Genomic DNA, 27948 nt, shown 5'->3' with positions numbered 1-27948 from the left:
TGGATGCTCCAGCAAAAGCTGACTGCTTAAATAAAGTAAATATAAACATGGAATATGCTGTCACTGGTTATCTGTAGAATTAGTGAAAGACACTTCAACAGCCACCGTAATGGCAAGAAATACACGATTTAATCATATGTGAAGTTCCTATAAAGAGACAATAGTTGTACACTTTTGACAGTTTGAACAGATTCACTTGTCTGCTTTTGTACATATGTCCTATAGTTCTTCAGCAGAATTTAAGGCATCTGTACTATGGTAACACATCTAATTCTGTTTCTAGTTACATTGCATCATAAATTTTGTGGTTTTAAAATCTGTACAGATGTCATCATATAGGTATATTATCAATAGCGCTATTCTGTATAAGATTTCTGTCTTAGAGGAAAAGTTGAACCAGCACTGAATAATAATTACATATTGTAAAATATAACTGTCCAAAAGGACACATAATACTTAGTACAATTACAGCCTGCAGTTCAGAAATATTGAACATATTATAAGCAGGCTAGATAATACTTCAATATGAATAGATTCCATCATGCAGTACATTAGTAATTGTTCCAGTCATTCAGATGGGAACAGCACATTCAAATCTGGCAATTGCATACAATTTTCATCCTATAAGATTATTTGGATAGCAATCCCAGCAGAGCAATGTAAGGAATATGTGTTTGCTTACACAATTAGACAAATCAATTCTTTCAGTTATTGTCCAAAGCATACTCAGAATGTATTTTGTTTGGAATGAATATGTCAAAATATCAATATATAAGAATAATACTCAGTTTGATTGTTATAGCAGTCAAAGTTTCCTATTTTTCAGTAAACATATATTTTGTCAAAGCTGACGGAGCTGGGCATGTACTGAATATAAGCTTAGTCATAGGTATGATTTCAGAATAGGTCTATGACAGTTTCTCTAATACGTAATTTATAATATTTGTATCTGGACAAATCTACAAAATATTAGCTATGTACAGGTAGTCCTCGACTTACAACCTCAACTGAGTTAAATTTCTGTTGCTGAGACATTTGTTGTGAATTTTGGCCCATTTTATGACCTTGCCACAGTTGTTAAGTGAATCACTTTAATTTTAAGTTAGCAATATGGTTGTTAAGTGAAGGTGGCTTTCCCATTGGTTTTGCGTGTCAGAAAGTAGCAAAAGGATTAGGGTTGACTCCAGGACACTGCAATTATCATAAATACGAGTCATTTGCTAACCATCTGAATTTTGATCACATGTGACCATGGGGATGTTGCAAGGATCGCTAAGTGTGAAAAACAGTCATAAGTCACTTTTTCCACTGTTGTTGTAAGTTTGAACAGTCACTAAACAAACTGTTGTAAGTTGAGGACTACCTGTATTTACTACTTTAGTAACATATATATCTATGTTAGACTGCAACTGTATAATTCTATATTTTATTTTTGCCACTCATTTTCTCTCTGCTCTCACACACGTGCACATTTTAATTTGGAAAATGTCAATAGTAGTAAATTAGACAAAAGAATCCTAGGAAGATATAGTCATTTAATAATTTAATTTAATAATTTAATTTAATAATTTAATTTGTATACCGCCCTTCTCCCGAAGGACTCAGGGCGGTGAACAGGGCAATACATAATAAAAAACAGGATACAAAAATTAAAAAGTAATTAAACAACTGTGCCCGTAATAATTAGTACATATTAAAAGTTAAAACTAATTTATAAAAATCCTTCACATTTTTCCACCTGTGCCTTTTACTCTTTCCAGTTTTTTCTTCCAATTGTCTTCAATCTCTTTTCAATCCTTGCATTCTACAACTGAGTTTTTTTTTAATTGATTGCAGATGTCTTAACTTCAAAATGCAAACTATTTAGGAATAGTGAATGGAAATAATTGATGTATAAGATTTAGGAAAAAGAAAATGAAGAACTTGGAGCTTCTGTACAGCTAATAAAGCAATTATGCATTTTATTTTTCCTCCAGATTCACTGTCAATGAGCTTGAATAAATTAACAATCATTATAGGGATTACAGCAAGCCTAATCTCACTAGTTGTCAGTTATTATTAAGCTTTCTGGAAATGCTCCTGAAATAATTACAAGACTGACAAAGATTATTAAAAGTTATAGGTGTTGACAACAGAATAGCTCAGGGGTCCCCTGGTCCGTGGACCAGTACCGGTCTGCAGCATGCCAGCAACTGGTCCCCACAAACAAGCAAAGCCCCATCCATGGGATGCAGGCAGGACACAAAAGCACGCACTCTCCGGTACGTGGAAAAATCTCTCTCCATGGAACCGGTCCCTGGTGCCCAAAAGGTTGGGGACCTCTGGAATAGCTAAATAATTGTTTATTTTTTATTCCTATACAAACGACAAATTTAGAATGACTTGTCTGTGGAATAGAAGATGATATTTGGTATGCAACCTCTGTGCAATTACTCAAAAGTATGAATGTATGTAGTCATTCAGTGAAATATCATGTGACCACAATAGGCTTACAACTTCACACTGTGGTGATTAATAGAATAGAATATCTTTACTGTCATTGTGTAACTCACAATGAAATTAAGGAAATCATTGTGAAATACACGAGTTTATGCCTTCAAGAAATGCAGCTCATTAGCAAAGGAACCTCTTTTACTTTTGCACATCCAAAGTAGTGTTTTTCAACTTCTACCAGCACAAACAGCACTATCTGATTTGGCTAAAGACCTTCATAGTAGGCAAATGTTTTTATTTTACTTAGCTACTGTGCACAGTAAAGTACATCTGATCTCTAGTCCCTGGCCATTTTGTCCTGAGCTGCTGGGCAGCTTGCTATCTCTTCAAAGGACCTTGAATGGTGAATATACATTTATTTTTTGGTTCCCAATTGTTTCACCAGTGGATTTATGAAAACTGTTACTTTACTAGTAGAATAGTGAAAAGTACTTTTCTCTTTATTATACATTTATAAAACAAAAACATGAAAAGTTAATGGCTTTTTTTCTTTTAAAACTGGCAGAATTGACAAGGATGCTGCCACTTTCCCATTCTAGCCCAAGGGACATGTAAAACGTGATAAAATTATGGTACAACTCTCCTGTCAGAAACCAAAGAATGCCTGGGACATCTGAGCAAGAAAATCAAAGAAGAAAGTGAGAATTTTGGTCTCTTTCTGAACATCAAAAAGACCAAGCTTATGATCACTGCAAGGAATGGAAACATCAAAATAGAAATGATGTGACCTTAGGAAAATTAATTAATTAATTTTCCTAAGGTCACAGATCTCTCAAAGCCGTGAATGCAGCCGAGAAATAAAACATTGGATTGCACCAGGTTGCACAACAATGATGAACATGAACCAAATATGGAAAAGGAAGGGCATCAGCCCGGCAACCAATTTTTATTTATTTATTTAATTAAATTTTTATACCGCCCTATTCCCAAAGGACTCAGGGCGGTTTACAGGGCAGCATAAAATACAATATAAAAATAGTATAAAATTAAAATAGATTAAATTAATTAAGCCCAACAATTAAAACAATATTAAAAGCTAAAACCCCTTCAGTCCAGGCCTGATAGATCAAAAAACTAGGTTTTCAGGTCCCGGCGAAATGAACGCAGATCGGGGGCAGTCCGAAGTTCCACTGGTAAATCATTCCAAAGGGCAGGCGCGCCCACAGAGAATGCCCTCCCCTTGGGGATCACCCGCCGGCACTCCTTAACCGCCGGCACCCTGAGAAGGCCCTCCCTGTGGGAGCGCACAGGACGATGGGAAGTTGACGCCGGCAGCAGGTGTTCCCTTAGATAATCCTGACCCAAGCCATTTAGAGCTTTATAGGTCATTACCAGCACCTTGAATCTCACCCGGAGGGCAACCGGAAGCCAATGCAACTCACGGAGGTGTTACACGGGAGTATCGGGAAACTCCCATAACAACTCGCGCGGCTGCATTCTGCACCAGTTGAAGCCTCTGCGTGGTCCTCAAGGGCAGCCCCATGTAGAGAGCGTTGCAGTAGTCTAGCCGGGAGGTCACGAGCGCATGGGTGACTGTGCGTAGGGCATTTCGGTCCAAATAGGGCCGCAACTGGCGCACCAGACGAAGCCAGGCAAAAGCCCCCCTGGTCACGGCTCCTATATGGTCTTCAAAATTGAGCCGTGAATCCAAGAGGACGCCCATGTTGCGAGCCCTATCGATGGGGGGTAACACCTCACCCCCCATCATTAATGATGGAACAACCTGGTTAACCTGAGATGCCGGTATGCACACTCAGTCTTGGCAGGATTGAGACGAAGCCTGTTTCTCCCCATCTAAACCCGGACCGCCTCCAGGCAACGGGACATCACGTCGAGTGCATCACTGGGTTGGTTCGGGGTGGAAAGAAAAAGTTGGGTATCGTCAGCGTACTGATGATACCCCACCCCGAAACCACAAATGAGCTCGCCCAGTGGTTTCATGTAGATGTTGAACAGGAGGGGAGAGAGGACCGACCCCTGAGGGACTCCACAAACGAGAGATCTCGGGGCGGACCTCTCCCCTCCCGTCAACACCGACTGCGAGCGGCCCAGGAGGTAGGAGGAGAACCACCGCAAAACAGTGCCTCCCACTCCCAAACCCCTGAGACGCCGCAGTAGGATACCATGGTCGATAGTATCAAAAGCCGCTGAGAGATCTAAAAGGACTAGGACAGAGGAACATCCCCTGACCCGAGCCCACCAGAGATCATTCACCAGTGCAACGAATGCCGTCTCCGTGCTGTACCCGGGCCTGAAACCCAATTGGTATGGGTCAAGATAATCAGTTTCCTCCAGGAACAGAGGAAGCTGATGCGCCACCACACTCTCAACAACCTTCGCTAAAAAGCGAAGGTTGGAGACCGGACGGTAGTTATGTAGGTTAGTTTGTTCTACTGATACCATATAGCCACCTATGGTTGTGAAAATAAGCAAGACATGAAGAAAATCAACGTTTGAGCTGTGGTGACCAACTTGCAAGCACCGGAGCGCATAACACCAGACATGTCACTAGAAGGAAAAATCACAAAACTGAGTCTCATTTATTTTGGTCATGTCATGCAGGGAAATTCACTGGAGAAAACAATTATGTAAAAAAAAACAGGCCACCAAAGAATACAATGGCTGGATACCATCAAAAATGACACCAGTCATAGCATAGAAAAACTCAAAGAAGCAGAGCAAAATTGGAAGATGTGGAGAGACCTGGCCCATGGAATTGCCAAGAGATGGACACAACTAAATGTCTAACATAATCCTCCTCATCAAAATTATGGTGTGCACTTTTTTTTAGTTTTTTTAAAAATAATTTATCTATGTACCCCCTAGACAGGAAGGTGTCAGGCATAGGATTGGGGGGGGACTCATTAGAGGGGATTCCATACAAAAGGCCATCAGTGGATACTACATGTCCTCAAAGTGCCATCTATGGAAAGGAAAGATCCTTGCTTTCCCAGCAAGGGTAGCAGAGGAATGCATCAATTTGTGGATAGGACAGATTGTCAGGCCATCAGATTGCCGGAAGTGGAGAAAGGCTGAAATCTGGGATTGGTTTTCTTAAGTCAAGTTTCATTTTCAGATAATTTACTTAAAGGGATAAAGCAACTTAAGACTGCTGTGGGGGAAAACATTTCTGATAAAAAAGACAAGAAAAAATAACTCTCAGATGTATGTTTGTTATATACTTTATTAGAGAGATATAACTTTTCAATTTTAGAAGTCCTCTCTCCCCACCATCCTTTTCTGAAAATTCTGAATTAAAAAAAAGAAACTGGAAAAAATCTTTACATTTTTAAGCAGTTGTAACTGAACATGCTCCTTCATGGATTACTGCCTTGTCGTGGCGAAGGGGCTTGCGTAATTCAATGAAGCTATGAGCTATGCCGTGCAGGGCCACCCAAGATGGACAGGTCATAGCCGAGAGTTCTGACAAAACGTGATCCACTGGAGAAGGAAATGGCAACCCACTCCAGTATCTTTGCCATGAAAACCCTATGGACAGTACCAAAAGGCAAAACGATATGACGCTGGAAGATGAGCCCCTCAGGTCAGAAGGCGTCCAATATGCTACTGGGGAAGAGCAGAGGGCTAGTACTAGTAGCGCCAGAAAGAATGAAGCGACTGGGCCAAAGCCGAAAGGACGCTCAGCTGTGGATGTGTCTGGTGGTGAAAGGAAAGTCCGATGCTGTAAAGATTTTTTCTCCATAGGAACCTGGAATGTAAGATCCATGAATCAAGGAAAGCTGGACGTGGTCAAACAAGAAATGACAAGACTGAACATCGACATCTTAGGTATCAGCGAACTAAAATGGACAGGAATGGGTGAATTTAATTCAGATGACCATCAGGTATACTACTGCGGGCAAGAATCCCTCAGAAGAAATGGAGTAGCCTTCATAGTCAATAAAAGAGTAGGAAAAGCAATACTGGGATACAATCCTCAAAATGACAGAATGATCTCAGTTCGAATCCAAGGCAAACCATTCAATATCACAGTAGTCCAAGTCTATGCCCCAACCACCAGTGCTGAAGAGGATGAAATTGACCAGTTCTATGAAGCCCTACAGCACCTTATAGAACTAACACCAAAAAATGATGTCCTTATCATCATGGGGGATTGGAATGCTAAAGTAGGAAGCCAAAAGATAACTGGAATAACAGGCAAGTTTGGCCTTGGAGTACAAAATGAAGCAGGGCACAGGCTGATAGAATTTTGTCAAGAGAATACGATGGTCATAGCAAACACTCTTTTCCAACAACCCAAGAGACGGCTTTACACATGGACATCACCAGACGGTCAACACAGAAATCAGATTGACTATATGCTCTGCAGCCAAAGATGGAGAAGCTCTATACAGTCAGTAAAAACAAGACCAGGAGCTGACTGTGGCTCAGACCATGAGCTTCTCCTTGCAAAGTTTAAGCTTAAACTGAAGAAAGTAGGGAAAAGCACTAGGCCACTCAGGTATGAATTAAATCATATCCCTGTTGAATATACAGTAGAGGTGACAAATAGATTTAAGGAATTAGATCTGATAGACAGAGTGCCTGAAGAACTATGGACAGAGGTTCGCGACATTGTACAACAGGTAGCAACCAAAACCATCCCAAAGAAAAAGAAATGCAAGAAAGCAAAATGGCTGTCTGAGGAAGCTTTGCAAATAGCTAAGGAAAGGAGGGAAGCGAAAGGTAAGGGAGAAAAACATACATATGCCCAATTGAATGCAGAATTCCAGAGAATAGCTAGAAGAGATAAGAATGCCTTCTTAAATGAACAGTGCAAAGAAATAGAAGAAAACAATAGAATAGGGAGGACCAGAGATCTTTTCAAGAAAATTGGAGAGATGAAGGGAACGTTTAATGCAAAAATGGGCATGATAAAGGACCAAAATGGCAGGGACCTAACAGAGGCAGAAGAGATTAAGAAGAGGTGGCAAAATTACACAGAAGAACTATACAAGAATGAGCTTAATGTCCCTGATAATCACAATGAGGTGGTCACTGACCTCGAGCCAGACATCCTAGAATGTGAAGTGAAGTGGGCCTTAGAAAAGCTGAGCAACAACAAAGCTAGTGGAGGTGACAGTATTCCAGCTGAGCTATTCAAAATCTTAAAAGACAGTGCAGTAAAAGTGCTACACTCAATTTGCCAGCAAATTTGGAAAACTCAACAGTGGCCACAGGATTGGAAAAGATCAGTTTACATTCCAATTCCAAAGAAAGGCAGTGCCAAAGAATGTTCAAACTATCGCACCATTGCACTCATTTCTCATGCTAGTAAAGTCATGCTTAAAATCCTACAAGCTAGACTTCAGCAGTATGTGGATCGAGAACTACCAGAAGTACAGGCAGGATTTCGAAGAGGCAGAGGAACTAGAGATCAAATTGCCAACATACGCTGGATCATGGAGAAAGCTAGGGAGTTCCAGAAAAACATCTACTTCTGCTTCATTGACTATGCTAAAGCCTTTGATTGTGTGGATCATAACAAACTGTGGCAAGTTCTTAAAGAGATGGGAGTACCAGACCATCTTATTTGTCTCTTGAGAAACCTATATGCGGGTCAAGAAGCAACAGTGAGAACTGGACATGGAACCACTGATTGGTTCAAAATTGGGAAAGGAGTCCGGCAAGGCTGTATACTGTCGCCCTGCCTATTTAACTTATATGCAGAGCACATCATGAGAAAGGCAGGGCTAGATGAATCAAAAGTTGGAATTAAGATTGCCGGAAGAAATATCAACAACCTAAGATACGCAGATGATACCACTCTAATGGCAGAAAGTAAAGAAGAACTAAAGAGCCTCTTGTTGCGGGTGAAGAAGGAGAGTGCAAAAGTTGGGTTGAAACTTAACATTAAGAAAACCAAGATCATGGCATCTGGCCCTCTCAATTCCTGGCAAATAGATGGGGAAGAAATGGAGGTAGTAACAGATTTTATTTTCCTGGGCTCCAAGATCACTGCAGATGGGGACTGTAGCCAAGAAATTAAAAGACGCTTGCTCCTGGGGAGGAAAGCCATGGCAAATCTAGACAGCACACTAAAAAGCAGAGACATCACCCTGTCAACAAAAGTGCGTATAGTCAAGGCTATGGTCTTCCCAGTTGCAATGTATGGCAGTGAAAGTTGGACCATAAGAAAGGCTGAGCGCCAAAGAATTGAGGCCTTTGAACTATGGTGCTGGAGAAGACTCCTGCGAGTCCCTTGGACTGCAAGGCGATCAAACCGGTCAGTCCTAGAGGAGATCAATCCTGACTGCTCTTTAGAAGGCCAGATCCTGAAGCTAAAACTCAAATACTTTGGCCACCTAATGAGAAGGAAGGACTCACTGGAGAAGAGCCTAATGCTGGGAAAGATCGAGGGCAATAGAAGAAGGGGACGACAGAGAATGAGGTGGCTGGATGGAGTCACTGAAGCAGTAGGCGTGAGCTTAAATGGACTCCAGAAGATGGTAGAGGACAGGAAGGCCTGGAGGAATGTTGTCCATAGGGTCGCGATGGGTCGGACACGACTTCGCAGCTAACAACAACAACAACTGAACATGTGTCCCATCTCTGCAAAAAAAGTTCCTTATACTGTACCTTCATTCTTTCTTCATATTAAAAGAACACAGCGTTGGCTCCTTTAAGAAATAAAATATAGTATTCACAATGAAACACAAAACAACTAAGCACATGCATTCATGTTGCATTTGCCTTATTGGAACAGACAGTTTAAGTGGAATGAGCCATATTTTTGCAAATAAATTGCCATCTCTTTGGGATGTGCAGTACTCATATTGAAGGTTGGGCATAAAACTTTCCTTTCCTATCTCAGCACTGATATTGCGTTTTCGATGTTCCAGAAACCTTAAAAGCAAAACAAAATTTGAAACAAGACCTGCATTAAAATGCTAGGTGGTTTTAATCATAATCATAATAGTAAAGTTGGAAGGGACCTTGGAGGTCATATAGTCCAACCCCCTGCTCAGGCAGGAAACCCTATACCATTTCAGACAAATGGCTGTCCAGTCTCTTCTTAAAGAGTTCCAGTGTTGGAGCATTCACAGCTTCTGGAGGCAGGTTGTTCTACTGGTTAATTGTTCTGTCAGGAAGTTTCTCCTTGGTTCTAGGTTGCTTCTCTCCTTGATTAGTTTCCATCCGTTGCTTCTTGTCCTGCCTTAGGGCGCTTTGGAGAATAGCTTGACTCCCCTTCTTTGTGGTAGCCCCTGAGATATTGGAACACTGCTATCATGTCCCTCCTCGTCCTTCTCTTCATTAAACTAGACATACCCAATTCCAGCAGCTGTTCCTTATATGTTTTAGCCTCCAGACCTCTATAATCATCTTTATTGCTCTTCTCTATACTCTTTCTAGAGTCTCAATATCTTTTTTACATCGTGGTGACCAAAACTAGATGCAGTATTCCAGGTGTGGCCTTACCAAGGCATTGTAAAGTGGTATTAGTACTTCACTTGATCTTGATTCTATCCCTCTGTTAATGCAGCCTAGAACTGTGTTGGCTTTTTGGGCAGCTGCAGCACACTGCTGGCTCATATTTAAGTAATTGTCCTCTAGGACTCCGAGATCCCTCTCACAGTTACTACTATTGAGCAAGGTACCCCCTATACCAGGGGTAGACAACCTTGGCTCTTTTATGTCTCATGGACTTCAACTCCCAGAATTCCTGAGCCAGCCATGCTGGCTCAGGAATTCTGGGAGTTGAGGTCTACGAGTCATAAAATAGCCAAAGTTGCCTACCCCTGCCCTATACTATACCTGTGCATTTGGTTTTTCTTGCCTACTTTTTCCACCATTGAATTTCATTTTGTTAGATAGCACTCAGTGTTCAAGTCTGTCCAGATCCAGTGGCGTAGCGTGGGTTGTCAGCACCCGGGGCAATTTGCGCCCCCTAACCCGGTGACATCATGGCACCGCCGAAAAGACACACCCCGCAGCGGCGTAGACTTTCCAAGAAGAGTCGTGCGCATGCGGGATGCTTCCGGGTCCCTCTCAAGGGCGGCTGGGCGGGGCTCCGACCTGCAAGAGCCGCTGCATTCAAGCTCGCACGTGAGCCCCGCTAAATAAAGCCACGCATGCGCACGAAGCTAGGCCAGCCGGCCAGCGGGTCCGTCTTCGCTCGGCCAAGCCTGCCGGGGCGCCTGCGGTTGGCCTGAGCCTGGGCGGAGAGTTGGGCGCTTCTATTTATTTTATTCAGTTTATGTGGCCGCCCATCTCACCTGCCGGACTCGTTTTGCTTTGCAAGAAAGAGCAGCTCGAGAGCGGAGCCAAGCCGACTCTGTGCAGCCCTTGGGGCTCCCTGAGCAGCTCAGTGCGAGCGCGCCCCCCCAGATGTTGCGCCCGGTGCGGCCCGCCCCCCCCTGCACCCCCCACGCTACGCCACTGTCCAGATCCTCCTGTATTTTAAGCCTATCTTCTGGAATGTTGGCTATTCCTGCCAGCTTGGTGTTGTCTGCAAATTTGATGAGTTCCCCATCTATCCCCTCGTCCAAAGTGTTGATGAAGATGTCTAAGAGCACTGGCCCCAGAACAAAGTTTTACAATTTCTCTCTCTACTTCCTACTGGATCTTGTTGATTGGCTCCACGATAAACCACTTAAATTGTAATTTTATCTAATCTGGACTACCTCTAGATCTTCCGAATCGTTTTAGATTTGTATAACCCTCAGATCTGGTAGGCTGATGCTTTCTCAGCGGATTTCAATGGAGAAACACCACTTTCTGCCTCCTCCTCCGAGTTTTCCAAAGCAATCCAGAAAAGTCCCTTTCCGCATTTTTCAGATTATACCAGGTATTTTTTTAAAGAACTATTACTATAAATTGGACTAATTAAACCAAAAAAGGACAACCTAACGCTCCTTTCCAAGCCGAAGTTTCATGGGAGACATTTTACGACTCGAATACGAATCGTTTCCTTCACCTTTGCGGCAGTCAGTTTGCGCATGCGCGGTACCGTCAGAGCGAATATAGGGGAAGGAGCCATGGCGGAGCTTGAGTGAGTTTTCATACGTAGGGAAATCTGTTTCCATCTCCCGGGAGGGCGCAGTTTTAGAAAGTTTGCGGGACTGTATATTCGTAAATAGAGACTAATGAGAACGGTGGGTGAGTTTTCGCTGAATCGATAAAGACCGTTGCGGGAAAGTCTTGATTTCTTAGAAGCTGTGCCTGGATGGGAACCTTTAATGGACCAAGATTTTGAACGGGTCGGGCAGGAAGGAAAAACAGAGTAAAGTTATTTGACTTTAAATGCTGGTTTCTTCGGAGAGAAAAGCAGTAGATAAATCCCTGTGGCAAACTGGATCAAAGAAGTATGCGGATCCTAGTGCATTTAACTATGATTTCGATGTACCTTCCTTCCGAAAGGAGAGTTTAAATATAGAGCCTATCATACTATGTATTTTATTTATTTATTATTTTATTTTAATTCCATTTATATCCCGCCCTTCTCCGAAGACTCAGGGCGGCTTACAAGCTTAGCAGTAGCCTTCATTCTAGGTATATGCCTGCTTATTAGGGCTTTCACACACACACCCAAGCGGCATTATTACAAAGTCAGCTTACAATTCAAGTATGCACCCAATGGGCATTAGTGGGACTTCAGGGGTTCTTGCTAGGTATGAAGGTCTGTTAATAATTGTCAGTGGGTGTAAAATAGCTGCTTTAAATACAAATGCACTGAATTGCACCAAGTAATAATTGCTGTTTCTTTAGGCCTCCAAAGAAGATTCCTTTGGTACCAGAAAACATCCTAAAGAAAAGAAAGGTCTATCAGGCAATTAAGGCCAACCAGGCAAAGCAAGCTCTACTTGACAAAAGAAAGGTAAGGGTCACCTAATGTAGGCCAAGCCATGTTAATAAGACTGGTAAGATGATGATGATGATGATGATGATAATAATAATAATAATAATAATAATAATAATAATAATAATAATAAGAAGAAGAAGAAGAAGAAGAAGAAGAAGAAGTAAGTAGTAAGTAGTAAGTAGTAGTAGTTGGAAGAGCCTGGATTGCTTTTGGCAGAAATATTCTCAAATAGCAGGATTGTTTGGGACTGTGAGATTCAGGAGAAGGAAACGCCAGAGGATTTTTTAAAAAAAATCAAATTCAAAAGAGATGTAATAGGAATCAAGATCTAAATTCTATCATGCTCTTTTTCTCAGTCGGTTTACAGGAATTGATGCCATATCTGATAGGTTGTGTAGTTTCTCTTCACCTTTTATGGCTCCCTCTCCAAGAATAGATGGTGTCTCTTGTCATTGTTGTCTCTTGCAGATTGATGCTTGCATTTCACAAAACTTAAATAAACACTTCCTCTTTTTATGTTCCTTATTTATAAAAACCTCGCTGTAATATTTTTCATGAATCATGGTGGTTTACTGAGATCCAATTTGTTATAATTAGGATCATAGACTAGAACTGGAAGACTAGTTCTCACTTAAAAATGAAAGCTTGCCAGTCACTCTTCTTTCAGCCCAATTCACTTCACAGTGTTGTGGTAGTAATGATGGTGGAGAAAGGAGTATTAGGTATGTATACCACCTTGCATTAATCAAAATAAAAGGCAGGTCAATAAAAGTCACTGCATAAATAATGTGGTTGAGTGTTATGCCTAAGTGGTGTATTTTCATAAACATACAGAATGCTTAATTTTTGCTATAACAAAACTGTTTTGTTTCATCAAAATCCAGGCATATTTTATTTTTCACTGGCCCCATTGTACTTACTCATTTATCCCTTATCTAATTGACTGTAACTGTTAACTCTTAGATCAGAGGTCCCCAATCTTTTGGGCACCAGGGACTGGTTCTGTGTAGAAAAGTTTTTCTGTGGACCAGAGAGTCTGTGGGTTTGTGTGCTGCCTGCATCCCACGGATGGGGCTTTGCTTGTTTCTGCGGACCTTTTGCTGGCATGCCGCGGACTGGTACCGGTCCACGGACCAGGAGTTGGGAACCCCTGCCTTAGATCACTATCATTGGAAGCTTTTTGAAACACTTGGTTCTCTTTAAAACTGCAGCATATAAATAGCAATGCAGTGATTTAAATATATGCTTTTTAAAAAACTTATTTTTGTTCTTTAGCACCAGAGTGGAAAACAGATCAGATTCAAGCGCCTTGAAGTTTTTTTGAGAGACTCTCAGAGGAAACACAGAGATGATGTCCGTCTGCGGCGCATGGAACATAAGCCTGGGCAGATGATAATACCTGATGGACACAAACTGGCATTTGTTGTACGAATTGCAATGTAAGGAACACTTCATTCTCTGTAGAATTATTTTAACAGCAGTTTGCTGCTACTGCTTCTAAATGAATAAAAATAACATTGTGAAGTAAGGATAGTATGTTCTCACCAATAAGGGATTGTAAATTAATTATCTTATAGGGTGGCTCCTTCCTGATGAATTTACATACTTTGGGGAAGAAAGCCCTCTCTTGATAGTTGGAGTTGTTAAGAACTGGCAAGGAATTTATTTACAGTATTAAAATTACAGATGGCTACAATCCATTGTTCTGTATGTAACAGTTCTATTATATATTTTATTATATCTGGCTTCATTGCTGTAAGAAATGATTTCATTTGAACTTGTAGAGTGCAGACCCACTTGCTGGCATAAACGGCTACTTTTTATAGGAGTACTGAGTTTAGAATATTGGAGAGCATTCTGAATAGTAGAAAAGGTGATGAATGAGTAATACAGAGACAAGCATCTCACCACCACTACCTAGCTCCAGACTGAGCATCTAATTCCTAGTGCAGCAGTATTATCTAGTGATAGCACTAAAGATTATTAACTGGGTACTTGATATTGAGTCCTCAATTCTAATATTTATACACATTATTTAAATATAACTTTCTGCTTCTTGGCTTTTACGATATCAGACCTTCAAGTTGGGCCATTTTATATCTAAGTTGATGCTTTCTGTGTGTCTTTTAACTACAATTTCTAAAATTCCAGATGACATGGGGAAATTCTTTGAGCTGGAGTCTCAGATCATTGTGCAGTATGAATTTGAATTTCAATTTTATTGAATTTATATACTGCCCTTTCCCGTAGGACTCAGGGCGGTTTACAGGGTATATAAAACATCAATACAAAAATTAAGAACAATCTAAAAAATTAAATTAAATCCCTGAAAAAATATAAAACCCCAATTAAAACTCAGCCTGGGCCGGAAAGTTCGAAGAGCCAGGTCTTCAGGTCTTGGCGAAATGATCGAAGGTCGGGGGCAGTCCTAAGCTCCACGGGCAGCTGGTTCCAAAGGGCAGGCACCCCCACAGAGAAGGCCCTCCCCCTGGGTGTTATCCGGTGGCATTCTTTTACCGGCGGCACCCTGAGAAGGCCCTCCCTGTGGGAGCACACAGGACGAAGGGAACTTGATGCCGGCAGCAGGTGTTCCCTCAGATATCCTGGACCCAAGCCATTTAGGGCTTTATAGGTCATCACCAGCACCTTGAATCTCTCCCGGAGGGCAACTGGAAGCCAATGCAGCTCGCGGAGCAGAGGTGTTACATGGGAGTAACGGGAAACCCCCATCACAACTCGCGTGGCTGCATTTTTCACCAGCTGAAGCTTCCGAGGTCCTCAAGGGCAGCCCCATGTAGAGAGCGTTGCAGTAGTCTAAACGGGAGGTCACGAGCGCATGAGTGACTGTGCATAGGGCATCTCGGTCCAGATAGGGTCGCAACTGGCGCACCAGGCGAACCTGGGCAAAAGCCCCCCTGGTCACGGCTCCTATGTGATCTTCAAAACTGAGCCGTGAATCCAGGAGGACACCCAAGCTGCGAGCCCTATCAACGGGGGGGTAACACCTCACCCCCCATCGTTAAAGATGGAATAGTCTGGTTAACCCGAGATGCCGGTATGCACAGCCACTCAGTCTTGGCAGGATTGAGACTAAGCCTGTTTCTCCCCATCCAGAAGTTAAGGAAAGGCTTGAAACCTGAAAGCAATCACTGGATAAGATGTATCAAGACATCTATGTCTGAGAATTAGCTATTGAATTAAAAGGAATTAGTATTGTGCACCATTGACAGATATCTGTGTTATTTTGTTGTTGTTGTTGTTGGAAAATTCACTCCAAGATGCAGATTTGCCTAATGACAACATTTACTTCTGTTGATTTAGAATTAAGGGAGTCAGTCCTCGAGTGCGACATGTGATACAGAGGCTGAGAGTAAGAAAGATTTACAGTGGCACATTTGTTAAATTGACACCAGCTTCATTAAAAATGCTGCAAACGGTGGAGCCTTATGTGGCATGGGGGTTAGTATGTAACATTTTTATTACGTAGAAGTATGATTAGTAGTGATGCCTAAAATGGATCATAACATAGGTCACATTTTTTCCTCACTATATATTTGTTTTTCTAAAATTAAGTTTTTGAATCATGCTGTACTTCTGTTGCCTTTGGAAAAATATGATCATCTGAAGGCTAAACACTTTAAGTTAGCCAAAATAATGAATGAAGTATAATTATACGAAGATATGAATGTTTAGTGATTATTGCCAAGCAATAAACTGGAATATGTTGTGCAAAATTTGAATACAGTTGTTTTTATTAATGTTTTAATAGTATAGTGTTCATCTTGGTATTCAAATGCTACTAATAGGCTATATTTATTATTTTTATTATATATGAATTATTTGGGATATCGCACATCTTCAAATTTGAATCATGGTAATAAATTGATGGAACAGTCCAAATTTTAGACTGCAAGTGCTATGGCATCAGAAGGTTGACATATTAAGCTGGCAGAAAGAAAATAAGAATGGAGATGATGATGTGCATGTTTTTGAAAAGGACAATTTAAGAAGAAATTCTCACAATTGTTTAGGTTGTTTATAAGATATAAGAATGTAATGTCTTAAAAACAAAAGCTAGGTAGGAAGAATATATAGTATAGTACTTTCTCTTTTGGATCAGTTTGGACAAATAATTCCATTAAGAATGTCACATTTTGTTATTTTCAAAATTATTATTATTATTATTATTATTATTATATTTACACAGGTATCCCAACCTCAAATCTGTTCGAGAGTTGATACTGAAACGAGGCCATGCAAAGATCCAAAATAAAAAGGTTGCTTTGACAGATAATGTTCTGATAGAGGAACATCTGGGTAAGATAACAAATGGCATGGGATATTGGGACTGTTTATTTGCAATCTGGTGAGGATTGAACGGTATTTCATTTCTAAAATGCTTTTTTCCCCTCTCCATAGGAAACCATGGTATTATTTGTCTGGAAGATGTTATTCATGAAATTTACTCAGCTGGAAAGTACTTTAATGAAGTCAATAGATTTTTGTGGCCATTCCATCTGTCTGTCGCTCGTCATGCAGCCCGTAACAAAATGGGATTCCAGAAAGAGATTGGTAATCCTGGATATCGAGGCAATGATATTAATCAGCTCATACGTCTTTTGAACTAGATCCAGGTAGGTACTGCAATGTCTTGCCAATTTTGGGTTCTGAACTCAGCAAGTTACAGCACACTTGATTGATATGTCAAAAATAACCTTAAAATGGCACTGGTTAACCATTTCTGCCAAGAAAATACAAATGTGTTTGTGGAGTGAAAAGTTTTTTTTTACTTGTGGCAATGGATTCTTCCTAAAAGTACACTTGTTCAGAAAGGTAGATTAGCTAAATCTCTTTCTTTGGTATGTTCCATTAGCCTTCCCCAACCTTGCTTCTTCTGTATTTTGAATTATAGTTTTAATAATACTGATTATTGGTTTTGTTTGCTGAGTCCAGGCAGATTAGATAATAAATAGCCAAATGACTCAGTAAGGTGGTCAGTTATGAAGCAGAACTCTAGAATTGTCCATGCAAGTCCCTGGTTAATGATGGCAGTTGGGACTGGAATTTCCATTGCTCAGCGTCGTCGTAAAAGTGCAACATCTCATGACCATGCTGCTTAGTGAAGGAAATTCCAGCATTCCTGGTTGCCTTTGTTAAGCAAATCACTGTGGGTCATTTAAGCAAGGACATCATTTAGTTGCCATTCTAACCTACTGCCAGCTTTCACATTGACTTTGCTTTTAGGAAGGCAGCAAAGGTTGCAAATGGCAGTCACATGACTGAGACATGGCAACATATTAGTTGCAAGCTGGGCACCAAACTTCCAAATTGTAATCATGTGACTGTGGGGACACTGCAACTGAAATAAATACAAGGATTGACTCTAACTAATCACTTGGTTCAACACCATTATATATGTCAATTCATTGAACAAGTGATCATTAAATGAGGACTGTCTTTATTCTGTTATCCTCACATGTCATGAAGATCCGAATAAGCCAAAAGCAAGAATATCATAAGATTCAAGTCAGGGCTATTCTATTGTGTTCTATCGTGTATAATTCCAGTGGTATAAATCCCCATACCTGAGGAGCTGTCTCAACCCACTTGTGCCAGCAGTAGGGGCTGGCTGTGGATCCTTTTGGCCAAGAAATTCTGGCTGACAGGGTCCAGAAGTGCCTTTCTCTTTTGGCTCCCGCTCTCTGGACATTATACCTCTTGAGGCAAAAACTGCTTCCACCCTATTAGCCTTTTGAAAGAGCCTTAAAACTTGGCTCTGTTGATTGACCTGGGGCCAGATGGGAGTATGCCACTCTGGAGGTGGTTAATGGATTAAAGAGAAGATCCCACCTCCACCCCACTGTATACTCCCCATCTTAACTAATTCTGTTAATTGTAATGCTATATTTACTGTTGTAATGTTTTATAATATTGCTTTTTTTCTGTTGTAAGCATCAGGCATGTGATAGTGATATGGACAGCATATAAATTTAATAAACTATAAAATTATGTAAGTTCCATTCAAATGAAATGTATCCAGTTTTAACAACTACTGTTCGTTCTTTAAAGTTTGCAGTATTGAGCTAAAATCACATCTCACTTGTAACCTCCTTTAAACTTGCTTTCAGTTCAGTTTTAAGATATTTTCTTAGCATTTCTTGTCAAGAAGTAAATGTCATTCAGATGCTTTTAAAAATGACCTGTACTGTTTTTCAGATAAGTGTTTACAGAGGAAATTCTGGAAGGCATCTATTTGTACTCCATGATGTACATTCATTTTCCAGAAGCTTCTCAGATAATGTGTCATAGTTCTTTAATAATTGGAGGAAGAAAACAAAGGTAATGGAGCAACTAGGCTTCAAGTGAATAGATGTGATCAACAACAGCAAAGTGTGATTATGTGTACTGAACGTGGAAAAAGAATTTATAAAATCTCAAGACACGTCAACATCTATAATTTTTGATTTACAAATGTGTAAAGGACAATGGAGAAAACTTAAAATATATAAACTGAGGGACAAAGAGTACAGCCTGGTGTATACAGATTTCCCTACATGTGTGTAAATACAATTTATATAATATTATTTTATAAAAGCAATCATAAAATATCCTTTTGAGAGTTAAAGCTTTTATGCTTACAGCAAGGTGGGCAGCAAACAAATTCAATAAATAAAAGATAATAAAATACAGCTATTCATTTTCTCCTTTAGCAGCTTCTTTCAGCTTATATTTTTGGTTTTTCCTCCCTTGCATTTTATCTACAACTCACTTCTACATGTCAAACACAAGGCCCGGGGGCCGGATCCGGCCTGTGAAGTGGTTTCATGTGGCCCGCGAACCCATCCTGGAAAGTGAGGGAACGGCCCCCGCTGCCTTGGCCCTGGCCCAGGTCGGCTGGGAGCCAATGTACAATTTTGTGGTGGCCATCTATGCTGAAACACATTCAGTCTTAGCTCCACAAGGCCGTCTGGAAACAGCGAGGGACCAGCCCCTGCCGTGTCGGCCCTGCCCACTGGGCGCGTATCACCCTTTGGTGAGGAGGTATCACCCTTTGTGAGGAATGAAGAAATGCACCATTGCCTGGAAGTGGGCAGCATATGACCCTGCCTACTTTGGGCAGGCTAGGGGCTGGGCTGCATTGCGCTTCTCTTCAGATTCATGCCACCTGGCTCAGCCTCTCAGCACTGTGAGGAGAGCACCCTGCTGCCTGCCAAAACGGGAGGCTGGGGGCTAGGCAGCATTGCGCAGGTAACATTGACTCTCATGCTGCTCATCGCATCCCCTCCCACAGAGCCCACCAAGCCAGATATGTGAAGTAGGCGAGGGCCATGTGCTGGCCACTTCCAGCTGTGCTGGCCACTTCCACTTCACCAGCTGTGTTTCTTGCCTGTTTTTCTCCCTCATCTCAAATATTTTCCCACCACTCTTAGGGAGGGAGGGGAGGGTCTGAGGGAAGTCCTGCCTTAGTCCTTCCCTGCTGACCTTTCATCATCCCCTTGCCCCCTCCTCCTAGCCTATCCTGGGGTGTCTCCCATCCTATTGCTAAGGAACCTTTGGATACAAAGCCAGGTCTCCTCACATGGAGAGGGAGTGGGACTCCCTCTTGATTTTGCCCTCGTACCCATCGTGAGCAACCTGGCTAAGGAGAGCAAGCACAGCAGCAGCAACCTTGAGGAATAAGTGCAGCTGGACACTCCCTTGGGGAAGTGGGGCTGGGCTTAGTGCCATGGGTGTTTGAGGACTGGGCTGGGCATTTGACCTCCGTGCCCCCCCCCACCGCATAGCCTGAGAGGAACAGTGAGGCTCCTCCAGTGGACCATGCCTTGACACTTGCCCTGGTCCCATCTCCTGCCAGAGACCCTCAGATCTGCCCCACTTCTGCCCAGGCCGCCAAAGGCACCCTTGACATGAATGATGTATAGCTGGCCATGCCCACCCAGTAGGCCACACACTCCAGCCATGCCCACCCTGGCCACGCCCACCCGGCCCTCTAACGGCAACCGCAATGCTGATGTGGCCCTCAATTAAATTGAGTTTGATACCCCTGGCCTAGAGCATGGGTGCCAAACTCGATCACGTCGACATATTGTGACTTTTTTGCCTTTGCGGAACGGGTGGGCGTCATGCATCTGGCCCATGGGCTGCCAGTTTGACACTCCTGGCCTAGAGTGTTTTTGTTTAATGCTTAAAAAGCTTTCTATGCGGTTTCTTTTAAATCATCCTGGGTTTTTTAGAATTCAAAACAAAAGTATTTTCCCATAGAAAGGATTCTTATAATTTGTTCCAAAACCTTATTTCAAGTTAATCTGGATCTTAGATCATTTGTAACTTTTTAGAATCAAAATTCTAATCACCCTTTTGCTGTTTATTCCCAAAGATTTTTTAAAAAGTTTTTAAACTTCTTGTCAATGCTGCTAACATCGAACAACTGTTTGCTAAGGATTGAAGGAGAGTCACCTGCTGCAGTAAAACCTGTTGATTCAATGGTTCGGACTAACTGAAAAGCCGTTAAGCAATTTCTAAGTGATTAGAAAAGGAAATATGTCCTTTTGAAAGGTATCAGCCTTGGTTTAAGCAAAAGATGGTGTTCCCTAAGCACCCAGAGCTCTAAAATTTGTAGAAGATTGCTGTCTACTCACAAGGAGAAACTATGTGGAATATTTGTGGGTGATCTCAAGTTCTCTTTGTCTATTGTTTATTTCTCAATAATGAACTGCTTTCTGCATAGCCATATTCAAATTGCCAATTCTTTCCTGAAAGTCCAGGATTCAGTTTTCATACATGATCTATTTATAAGGTAGATTTATACCATTCCAGTTGAAACAAATGACTACCACCTTTTGTATAGTTGTTTACATATGCTAAAACCTATTTGCCCTATTGCAGTAGTCAACACTGGAATATTTATAACATTTTCAAAAGATCATTTTTTAACTTGCAGGATGTGTTTGTATCCAATATGCAAAATCAAATGTAGTCATTTGAAAAAGAAAGTACACCCTCTTGAGTTCTATGGTTTTAGGACATATAAAAATCATCTGGTCCTTAGCAGTTTTTAAAAGTAGGTAAATACAACCTTAGATGAAAAACAACACATGACATACCAGGTCATCATTTATTTTACAAAAAGAAAGCCAAAATGGAGAAGCCATGTGTCAAAAAACTTAAGCAACTGGTTTGCACAAACAAGCAAAACCCCATCCGTAGGATGCAGGCAGTACACAAAACCATGCACTCTCAGGTCCGTGGAAAAACCTCTCTCCATGGAACCGCCCCCTGGTGCCCAAATCGTTGGGGACCTCTGCCTTAGTACGTTCAGTAACTTGTAGAACAATCTTTAGCAGTAATAACCTGAAGCGACCGTTTTTTATACGACTTTTATCAGTCTCACATTGTTGTGGATGAATTTTGGCCCACTCTCCTTTAAAACAATGCCTCAATTCATTGGTTTGTGGGCATTTGTTTATGCCCAGCTCTGAGGTCCTGCCACAGCATTTCAGTTGGATTGAGGTCTGGACTTTGACTGGACCCTTGAAACATCTTTTAGCCATTCTATTGGAGATTTGCGGTGTGCTTGGGATCATTATGCTGTTGTATGACCCAATGTCGAATTAGCTTTAGCTGTCGGACAGATGGCCTCACATTTGATCCAAGGATACTTTGGTTTTCAGAGGAATTCATACTGTAGTTGACTCAATGACTGTAACATGCCCAGGTTCTGTGGCTGTAAAACAAGCCCAAATCATCACCCCTCCACCACGCTTGATGGTATGAGATGTGTTGTATTTTGTTGATATGCTGTTTGGTTTTTGCCAAACATCTGGTTTCATCTGTACAAAGGATAGTGCTCCAAAAGTCTTATGATTTGCAAACCTCTTAAGATGTGCCAAGCTCTTTTTGGAGAGAAAAGGCTCTCTCCTGGCAACACTTCCAAATAAATCATACTTTTTCAGCCTTTTTCTAATTGTGCTGTCGTGAACTTTAAAATTTAACATACTAAGGCCTGTAGAGTCCGAGATGAAATGTTCAGATTTTTTGCAATTTCCCTGAGTATTGCATGGTCTGACATTAGGGTGAATTTGCCAAATTGTCCACTCCTGGGAAGATTGGCAACTGTCTTGAATTGTTTCCACTTGTGAATAATCTTCCTCACTATAGAACGATGGACTTTGAATTGTTTGGAAGTGGCCTTACAACCCTTCCCAGATTGATAGGTGGTGACAAGTGCTTTTCTAAGATCATTGCTGATGTCTTTTTAGACCAGCAAACTCCTAAAACTTCAGCTTTTATACTTGCTGAGGATGATCAATTGATCAAGGGCACTTGATTAGCACCTTACTACTTCGCCTCTTCATATCTAAGGAAACAGTAAGGGTATATTAGTTTTTCACAGATGGTTTCTCCAGTTTTGCTTTCTTTTTTTAAAATAAAATACGGCGTGGTGCAATATGTCATGTGTTGTTCATCTGAGGTTGTATTTACTTCAAGAACTGCTAAGGACCATAGAGTGTACTTTTTCACATGACCATTACCTGTAATACAGCTTTTTCACTTCAAACAAATAATTACCTCACTAATTAAGATGACGAGACCAAATAAAAATTATGTATTTATTTTTTTAAATAAAAATGACATCATACATTCTATTACATGGAAACCACTGAGAGAATTCAGTTGTAATATTGAAAGGACAGGATTCTAATCTTAGTGTGTATTTACAAAATGATGCTGCAGCTCAGATAACCAAGCTGGTATTTTGAAACAACCTTAATCACTATTGGATAAGGAATCTTACAAAAGGCTACGTATACATATACAATGCTCTTTCCTAAATCACAGCAAGGTGTCCTTTTTGTAGGCCACCATACTGCTAACTTTGTGTATTGTAGTTGTAAAAGAACGAAGCCGAACTTCTTCCGAATTAGTAATGAACTGTGGTCCTGACTCCTCCCACTTTTCTGGAACATCCAGTTCTTTGTCTGTGAATATGAGCAAGTCAAATGCACCTGGAAGCACAGATGAATAATTATTTTGCTACATTTGCACAAATCTGGAATAAACATTTAAACATGTATAGCTTACAGTAACAAAAGAACCAATTATGATTTGTTATGATCCTGATTTATGTGATCCCAGTTACATAAATCATGGGAAACCACCAAATTGTAATTCCTGAACTCTTCTATTGTCCCTTGCCCATGTATGCCACCTAGAATTACTTGTCAGATGTTACTTGTTAAATATGACAAATATTGCAGCTTTAATCAGCTTCGTATTAGCTCAGCTGGTTTCCAGGCACTTGGTTACAGGACTCATCCTTTATGGAATTTTTATGAGAATTACAATTAGTGCATGTGAATATTACAATATTACTTACAGGTAGTTTCTAACAAAGGAAGGAATGTCACTGTAGCTGTTATTTGTCTGATAATGGATTTGATTTCATCCTGTATAGCTTTCTGAGATTTCTGCCTTGGTGCACTAAAATAGGAATTAAAAGTTCTCAATGTAAAAGAATATCAAATATAAATCAGAAGTATTATTACTAATATTGATTGCAGGCACAATAAACTAACTTCATAAATGATTAACATCCTATATAAGAAGTTCAGACAAGCATTACAGTCTGTTCTTCCTGTACTTTTCCTAAATTATCTGACCCATCTGTAGCAATTATAAACTTTACAGCTAAATCTAATAACTTAATATTAAATCTAATAACTGCACATTTTGGCTACAGCATTAATTATGAATTCAATGTGTTATTTCTCTTCTGAACACTCTTTCTGTGCTATTATTGAGACAAAAACCAGGTAGTACAACTGATAACGTGTCAATATTTGTGAAATAGCTTTAAGATTCTTACTCTGGTAGTAAGACAAGATATACACCAATTAGTGAACAAGAAGGCTTTGTTGAGTGGGGATCTATGTAAGACCCAAATAATGTTGGAAACATCAGTGAAGCAAAGCCTGTAACATGGAGAAGGGCGGTATACAAATTAAATAAATAAATAAATATACTTTTGAGACAGCAAAAACTTAGAATAAGAAATAATGGGGGGCTGTTAGGCTTTTAAATGGGACATAATCTTATGCAGAATTGACTTGGGAGGCCGGCGTGTGGTGTAGTTGGTTCACATAGTGTGGTGGGATGGAGGGTTTGTTGTCACTGTGTGTTGGGGGAGAGAGCGGGGGGGGAGGCTCAGCTAATCTCAATGTACACATGTACTTTGACAATAAAGGTTTATTATTATTATTATTATTATTATTATTATTATTATTATTAAAAACAACTATTGTTGGAAACATATACTTACTTTTCATTTTTTGCAGTTTTGTCGCATTCAATATCAAATTGCCATCTTTCAAGAACTTCAGTGGTTTCCTTACTAGAGATCACTACCACTAGCCTCTGAACAAGGCATTCAAAGAGCCATTCTAAGAAAAGCAAGAAGTTAGTTGCCTGAATTCTACATATCAGAAACTGTCAAATACATGGACACCTTATCTGTCACTCTTGTATCAACCAACAAACCAGGGCTTATTTAACAAACCAGGGCTTAGTGTGCCAAGTAGCAGAGAAAATTCAAAATACAACACAAGACATTCTTATCTACCCCCTGGTATAGTTGGACCATTCTCCTATACACATACGTAATATTGCATTGCTTGACTCTGGGATGAAGGGAATGGCTAAAATGGTCCATCCCAAATATCTGAGATGAGCTGGAAGATTTTCTGAGGACAACTGAAAAACATAGCTACAAGGCAGGTAAGCCTGCTATTTGTGTGTTCATACACTGGAATTCAGAGGCAACTAGATTACAATAGATGAGATTTCCTGAGCACTCTCTTCTTAGTCTTAGACCTTGGGGGCCTGCTTGATTTTCAATGAGCTTTAGCAAATGAAAAGGCTGATAAGATGCCTAGAGCAATGCAGATGGAAAGCAAAAAGCAAATGCTTTAGGTATATCCTTCAGTGATATGTCTGCCCTATGGATCAAGAAACCTTGTTTATGAGTAGTTGACAAAGTGGGCAAAGAAGCTTTCCCTTTTTTGGTTTGTATATTTTTAGTCAAAAACAGAAAAATAGTAAGTAATATAAACAAAAAGCAATGAATAGAATAGAAATAGAAAATTGATCAATTGTGACTGGACACACGTGGAATTTATCTCCAGTGCATAAGCTCTCTGTACATAACCACCACCAGTGATAAATCATACATAAAATGAGGAGAAATATACAGTACATACATATACATACATACAGATAGACATTATTCTACTTCAGACACATGCAAAGACCTAGCAAGAAGATTCTAAAGCTGGTAAGAGGGTGGAAGTAAAGAAAAGGATTAGCAGCAAGGGGATGGATGCAGTTACAACAGCAATGAGAGCACAGTTGGAGCAGCTAAAACACCAGGTTAAAGTAGATTGTTATGAAAAAATTATACCAATGCTAAGAATTGACAGTAGCTCGATGGCACACAATTAGTGGAGTAAAATGTGAACAAATGAATCGATAAGCCAACTTTGAGAAAATACAAAAGTGCTCCAAAAACAGATCCTAGGATTGAACAGATACACTACCATTTAACCTTACAATGACAATGTGGATTATATGGAAAATGCAATAGATAAGTTAAATGACCCATTTTTTAAAAATCAGCATCTAAATGTACTTAATTACTTGTGCTTTCTTATTCCTATTATATTGTAACTTCATATAAACATTGCAGAGCATCTGAAAATTGTTGATCCTTGATTAAAAAAATCATACCTTTCAGTTGTTCTACAACATTGTTCAGATAATTTTTAAGTTCAGTGTCTGCAGTAACAAGCATGGTAAGCCCATATTTTTGAACTCTTGTAAATGTTTCAGCAGGATATATCCCACGTTGATATAAAATACTGTTGATACCATAGGCTAAAAGAACAAAATATACAGACAGTACTGTATCTTATCTAAAAAGTATTATAATAAAGAATTATGTCAATTAACATTAGCAAGCTCAAAGGTATAACATTTAATACAAATGATACATGGCTGAAAAAGTTATTTATTTTGGCATTTGAGACCTTATGATGGTCTACTACTTATAACCATTGTGTTGTTTAAATACAGGGATCTATAATATGAGTCAGTTGCCAAGCATCGGATCATGTGACTGGGGATGCTGCAATGGTTGATATTTGCAGCATCCTGGAGAACATGTGATCCCCTTTTATGACTTGACAAGCAGTCAATGGGGAATCCAGATTCACTTGACAGTCGTGTTACTAACTTAACTGCTGTGGTTCACTTAACAAATATGGCAAGATCACAAAATGAGGCAAAATTCATTTAACTGTCTCACTTAGCAACAAATTTTGGGCTCAACTGTCATAAGTTGAGGACTACCTGTATCAAGGCATACTACACAAAATTTCAGATTCTGTATATTGCACCAAATCCTAGGGCATTCTTTCTCACATCTAACAACTAATTATTATATTTGGAGGAAATAAAATCTGTGCCTTAGAACTCAAATGCAGCCAAGATGCAGACCCACAACTGAGTGTCCCAAATCTCCATTAGATCTGCTCTTCACATTCATTTTTGTTAAGCTTCTTTCTTTCCTAGTGAGGCTGAAGTTATTGTCCCTACAATAGTCTCTCACGTTTGAGTATAAACTTCTACACAATTAAGTAGTGAACTTCTTTCAAACTGCTTTAGGCCCTCTCGGGGCACATTTTTTTTTTTGCCCTATACTGCAAATTTAAGTTCCTAGCATTTTGCGCTCATTCTGCAGAGCTAAGTCGGACGCAGTTACTAAAAAGGATAACTCGCAGCGATTGAAGAAGGAGGAGGAGGAAAATATAGTCAAAAAAAAAAAAAAAAAAAGAACGGACCGAGCGCAGCACCCTCGCAATGAGCCCCCACAGCAACTCGGAGTCATTCCTCCCCCCACGAGTCTGAAAGGACGAATCCGGCGCCCCCGAGCCCGTTTATTCGAGAGCAAATTCCACCGGGCACAAAAGGACTGGTGGTCAAGCACCATCCCTGGGAATAAGCCTCGCAGAGCAGAAAGGAAGCAGGAACGATGCGGGTTCCGGGCTTCTCACCGAGCTGGCTCACATTCTCACACCAGCTTGCCTCGGTTACTCACAGAAAAATTCCGCCACCGTCTCGGCGCTGCCCCGCAAAGTGATGCCCTGCTCCCGGCTTAGCTGTTTCGCCATCGGCGTCCGGAAGAGTGAGACCGAATTCGGCTGAAACTGACAAAGAAGAAGCCCTTCTTTAAGCTACAGGCCCAAGGCAGGAAACGGGAGACGTCCCGCCACCTGTTTGAAATGTAGCTCCACCTCCCTCACTTCTCGCGGGAGTACAAGCGCTACTGCGACCGAGCAGCCGGGGGGGGGGCGTATGCGCTCCTTTTTGACGTATCAAGCAAGGAATGAATTTCCACGCCTGGGTTATTTTATAGGAATTAGTGCGCAAGCGTGAAAATGTGGCACGCAGAAGGGATCGGGCTCAACTATGTTCGCTAGTTTGGGGAGGGAGTGGAGGGGGCTGTTTGTTCGTGTTGTGTTTTGCCTGATGCTAACTTTCTCTCGTTAATTAGTGATTTGAGAGATTGAGAAAAGGACCTGCCTCTTTGCAGTGTTTTT

The 27948-nt window shown here is 40.7% G+C and overlaps 2 protein-coding genes across 2 annotated transcripts; one reads left to right on the top strand and one right to left on the bottom strand.

Annotated features, from left to right (window-relative positions):
• The first annotated feature begins 11430 nt into the window (after positions 1 to 11430).
• On the top strand, positions 11431 to 18993 carry RPL7L1 (ribosomal protein L7 like 1). The gene is made up of 7 exons (XM_081332244.1): positions 11431 to 11485; positions 12202 to 12310; positions 13571 to 13734; positions 15617 to 15754; positions 16503 to 16612; positions 16715 to 16929; positions 18512 to 18993. The coding sequence occupies exons 1-6, from the start codon at positions 11433 to 11435 to the stop codon at positions 16921 to 16923; spliced, it is 783 nt and encodes a 260-aa protein (XP_081188370.1). The 5' UTR covers positions 11431 to 11432; the 3' UTR covers positions 16924 to 16929; positions 18512 to 18993.
• A 3880-nt stretch (positions 18994 to 22873) lies between these two features.
• On the bottom strand, positions 22874 to 27585 carry MAD2L1 (mitotic arrest deficient 2 like 1). The gene is made up of 5 exons (XM_081332329.1): positions 27447 to 27585; positions 26078 to 26224; positions 24615 to 24735; positions 23673 to 23776; positions 22874 to 23301 (listed from the first exon to the last, which is right to left on the bottom strand). Exons 1-5 carry the CDS (start codon positions 27517 to 27519, stop codon positions 23129 to 23131), a joined length of 618 nt encoding a protein of 205 aa, XP_081188455.1. The 5' UTR covers positions 27520 to 27585; the 3' UTR covers positions 22874 to 23128.
• Between the last annotated feature and the right edge of the window lie 363 nt (positions 27586 to 27948).

This window comes from Vipera berus (assembly GCF_964194415.1).
Source record: "Vipera berus genome assembly, chromosome: 7".
Taxonomy (NCBI): Eukaryota; Metazoa; Chordata; class Lepidosauria; order Squamata; family Viperidae; genus Vipera; species Vipera berus.
Note: the sequence above shows the minus strand (reverse complement) of the source record. Positions and strands in the feature narration are given on the sequence as shown.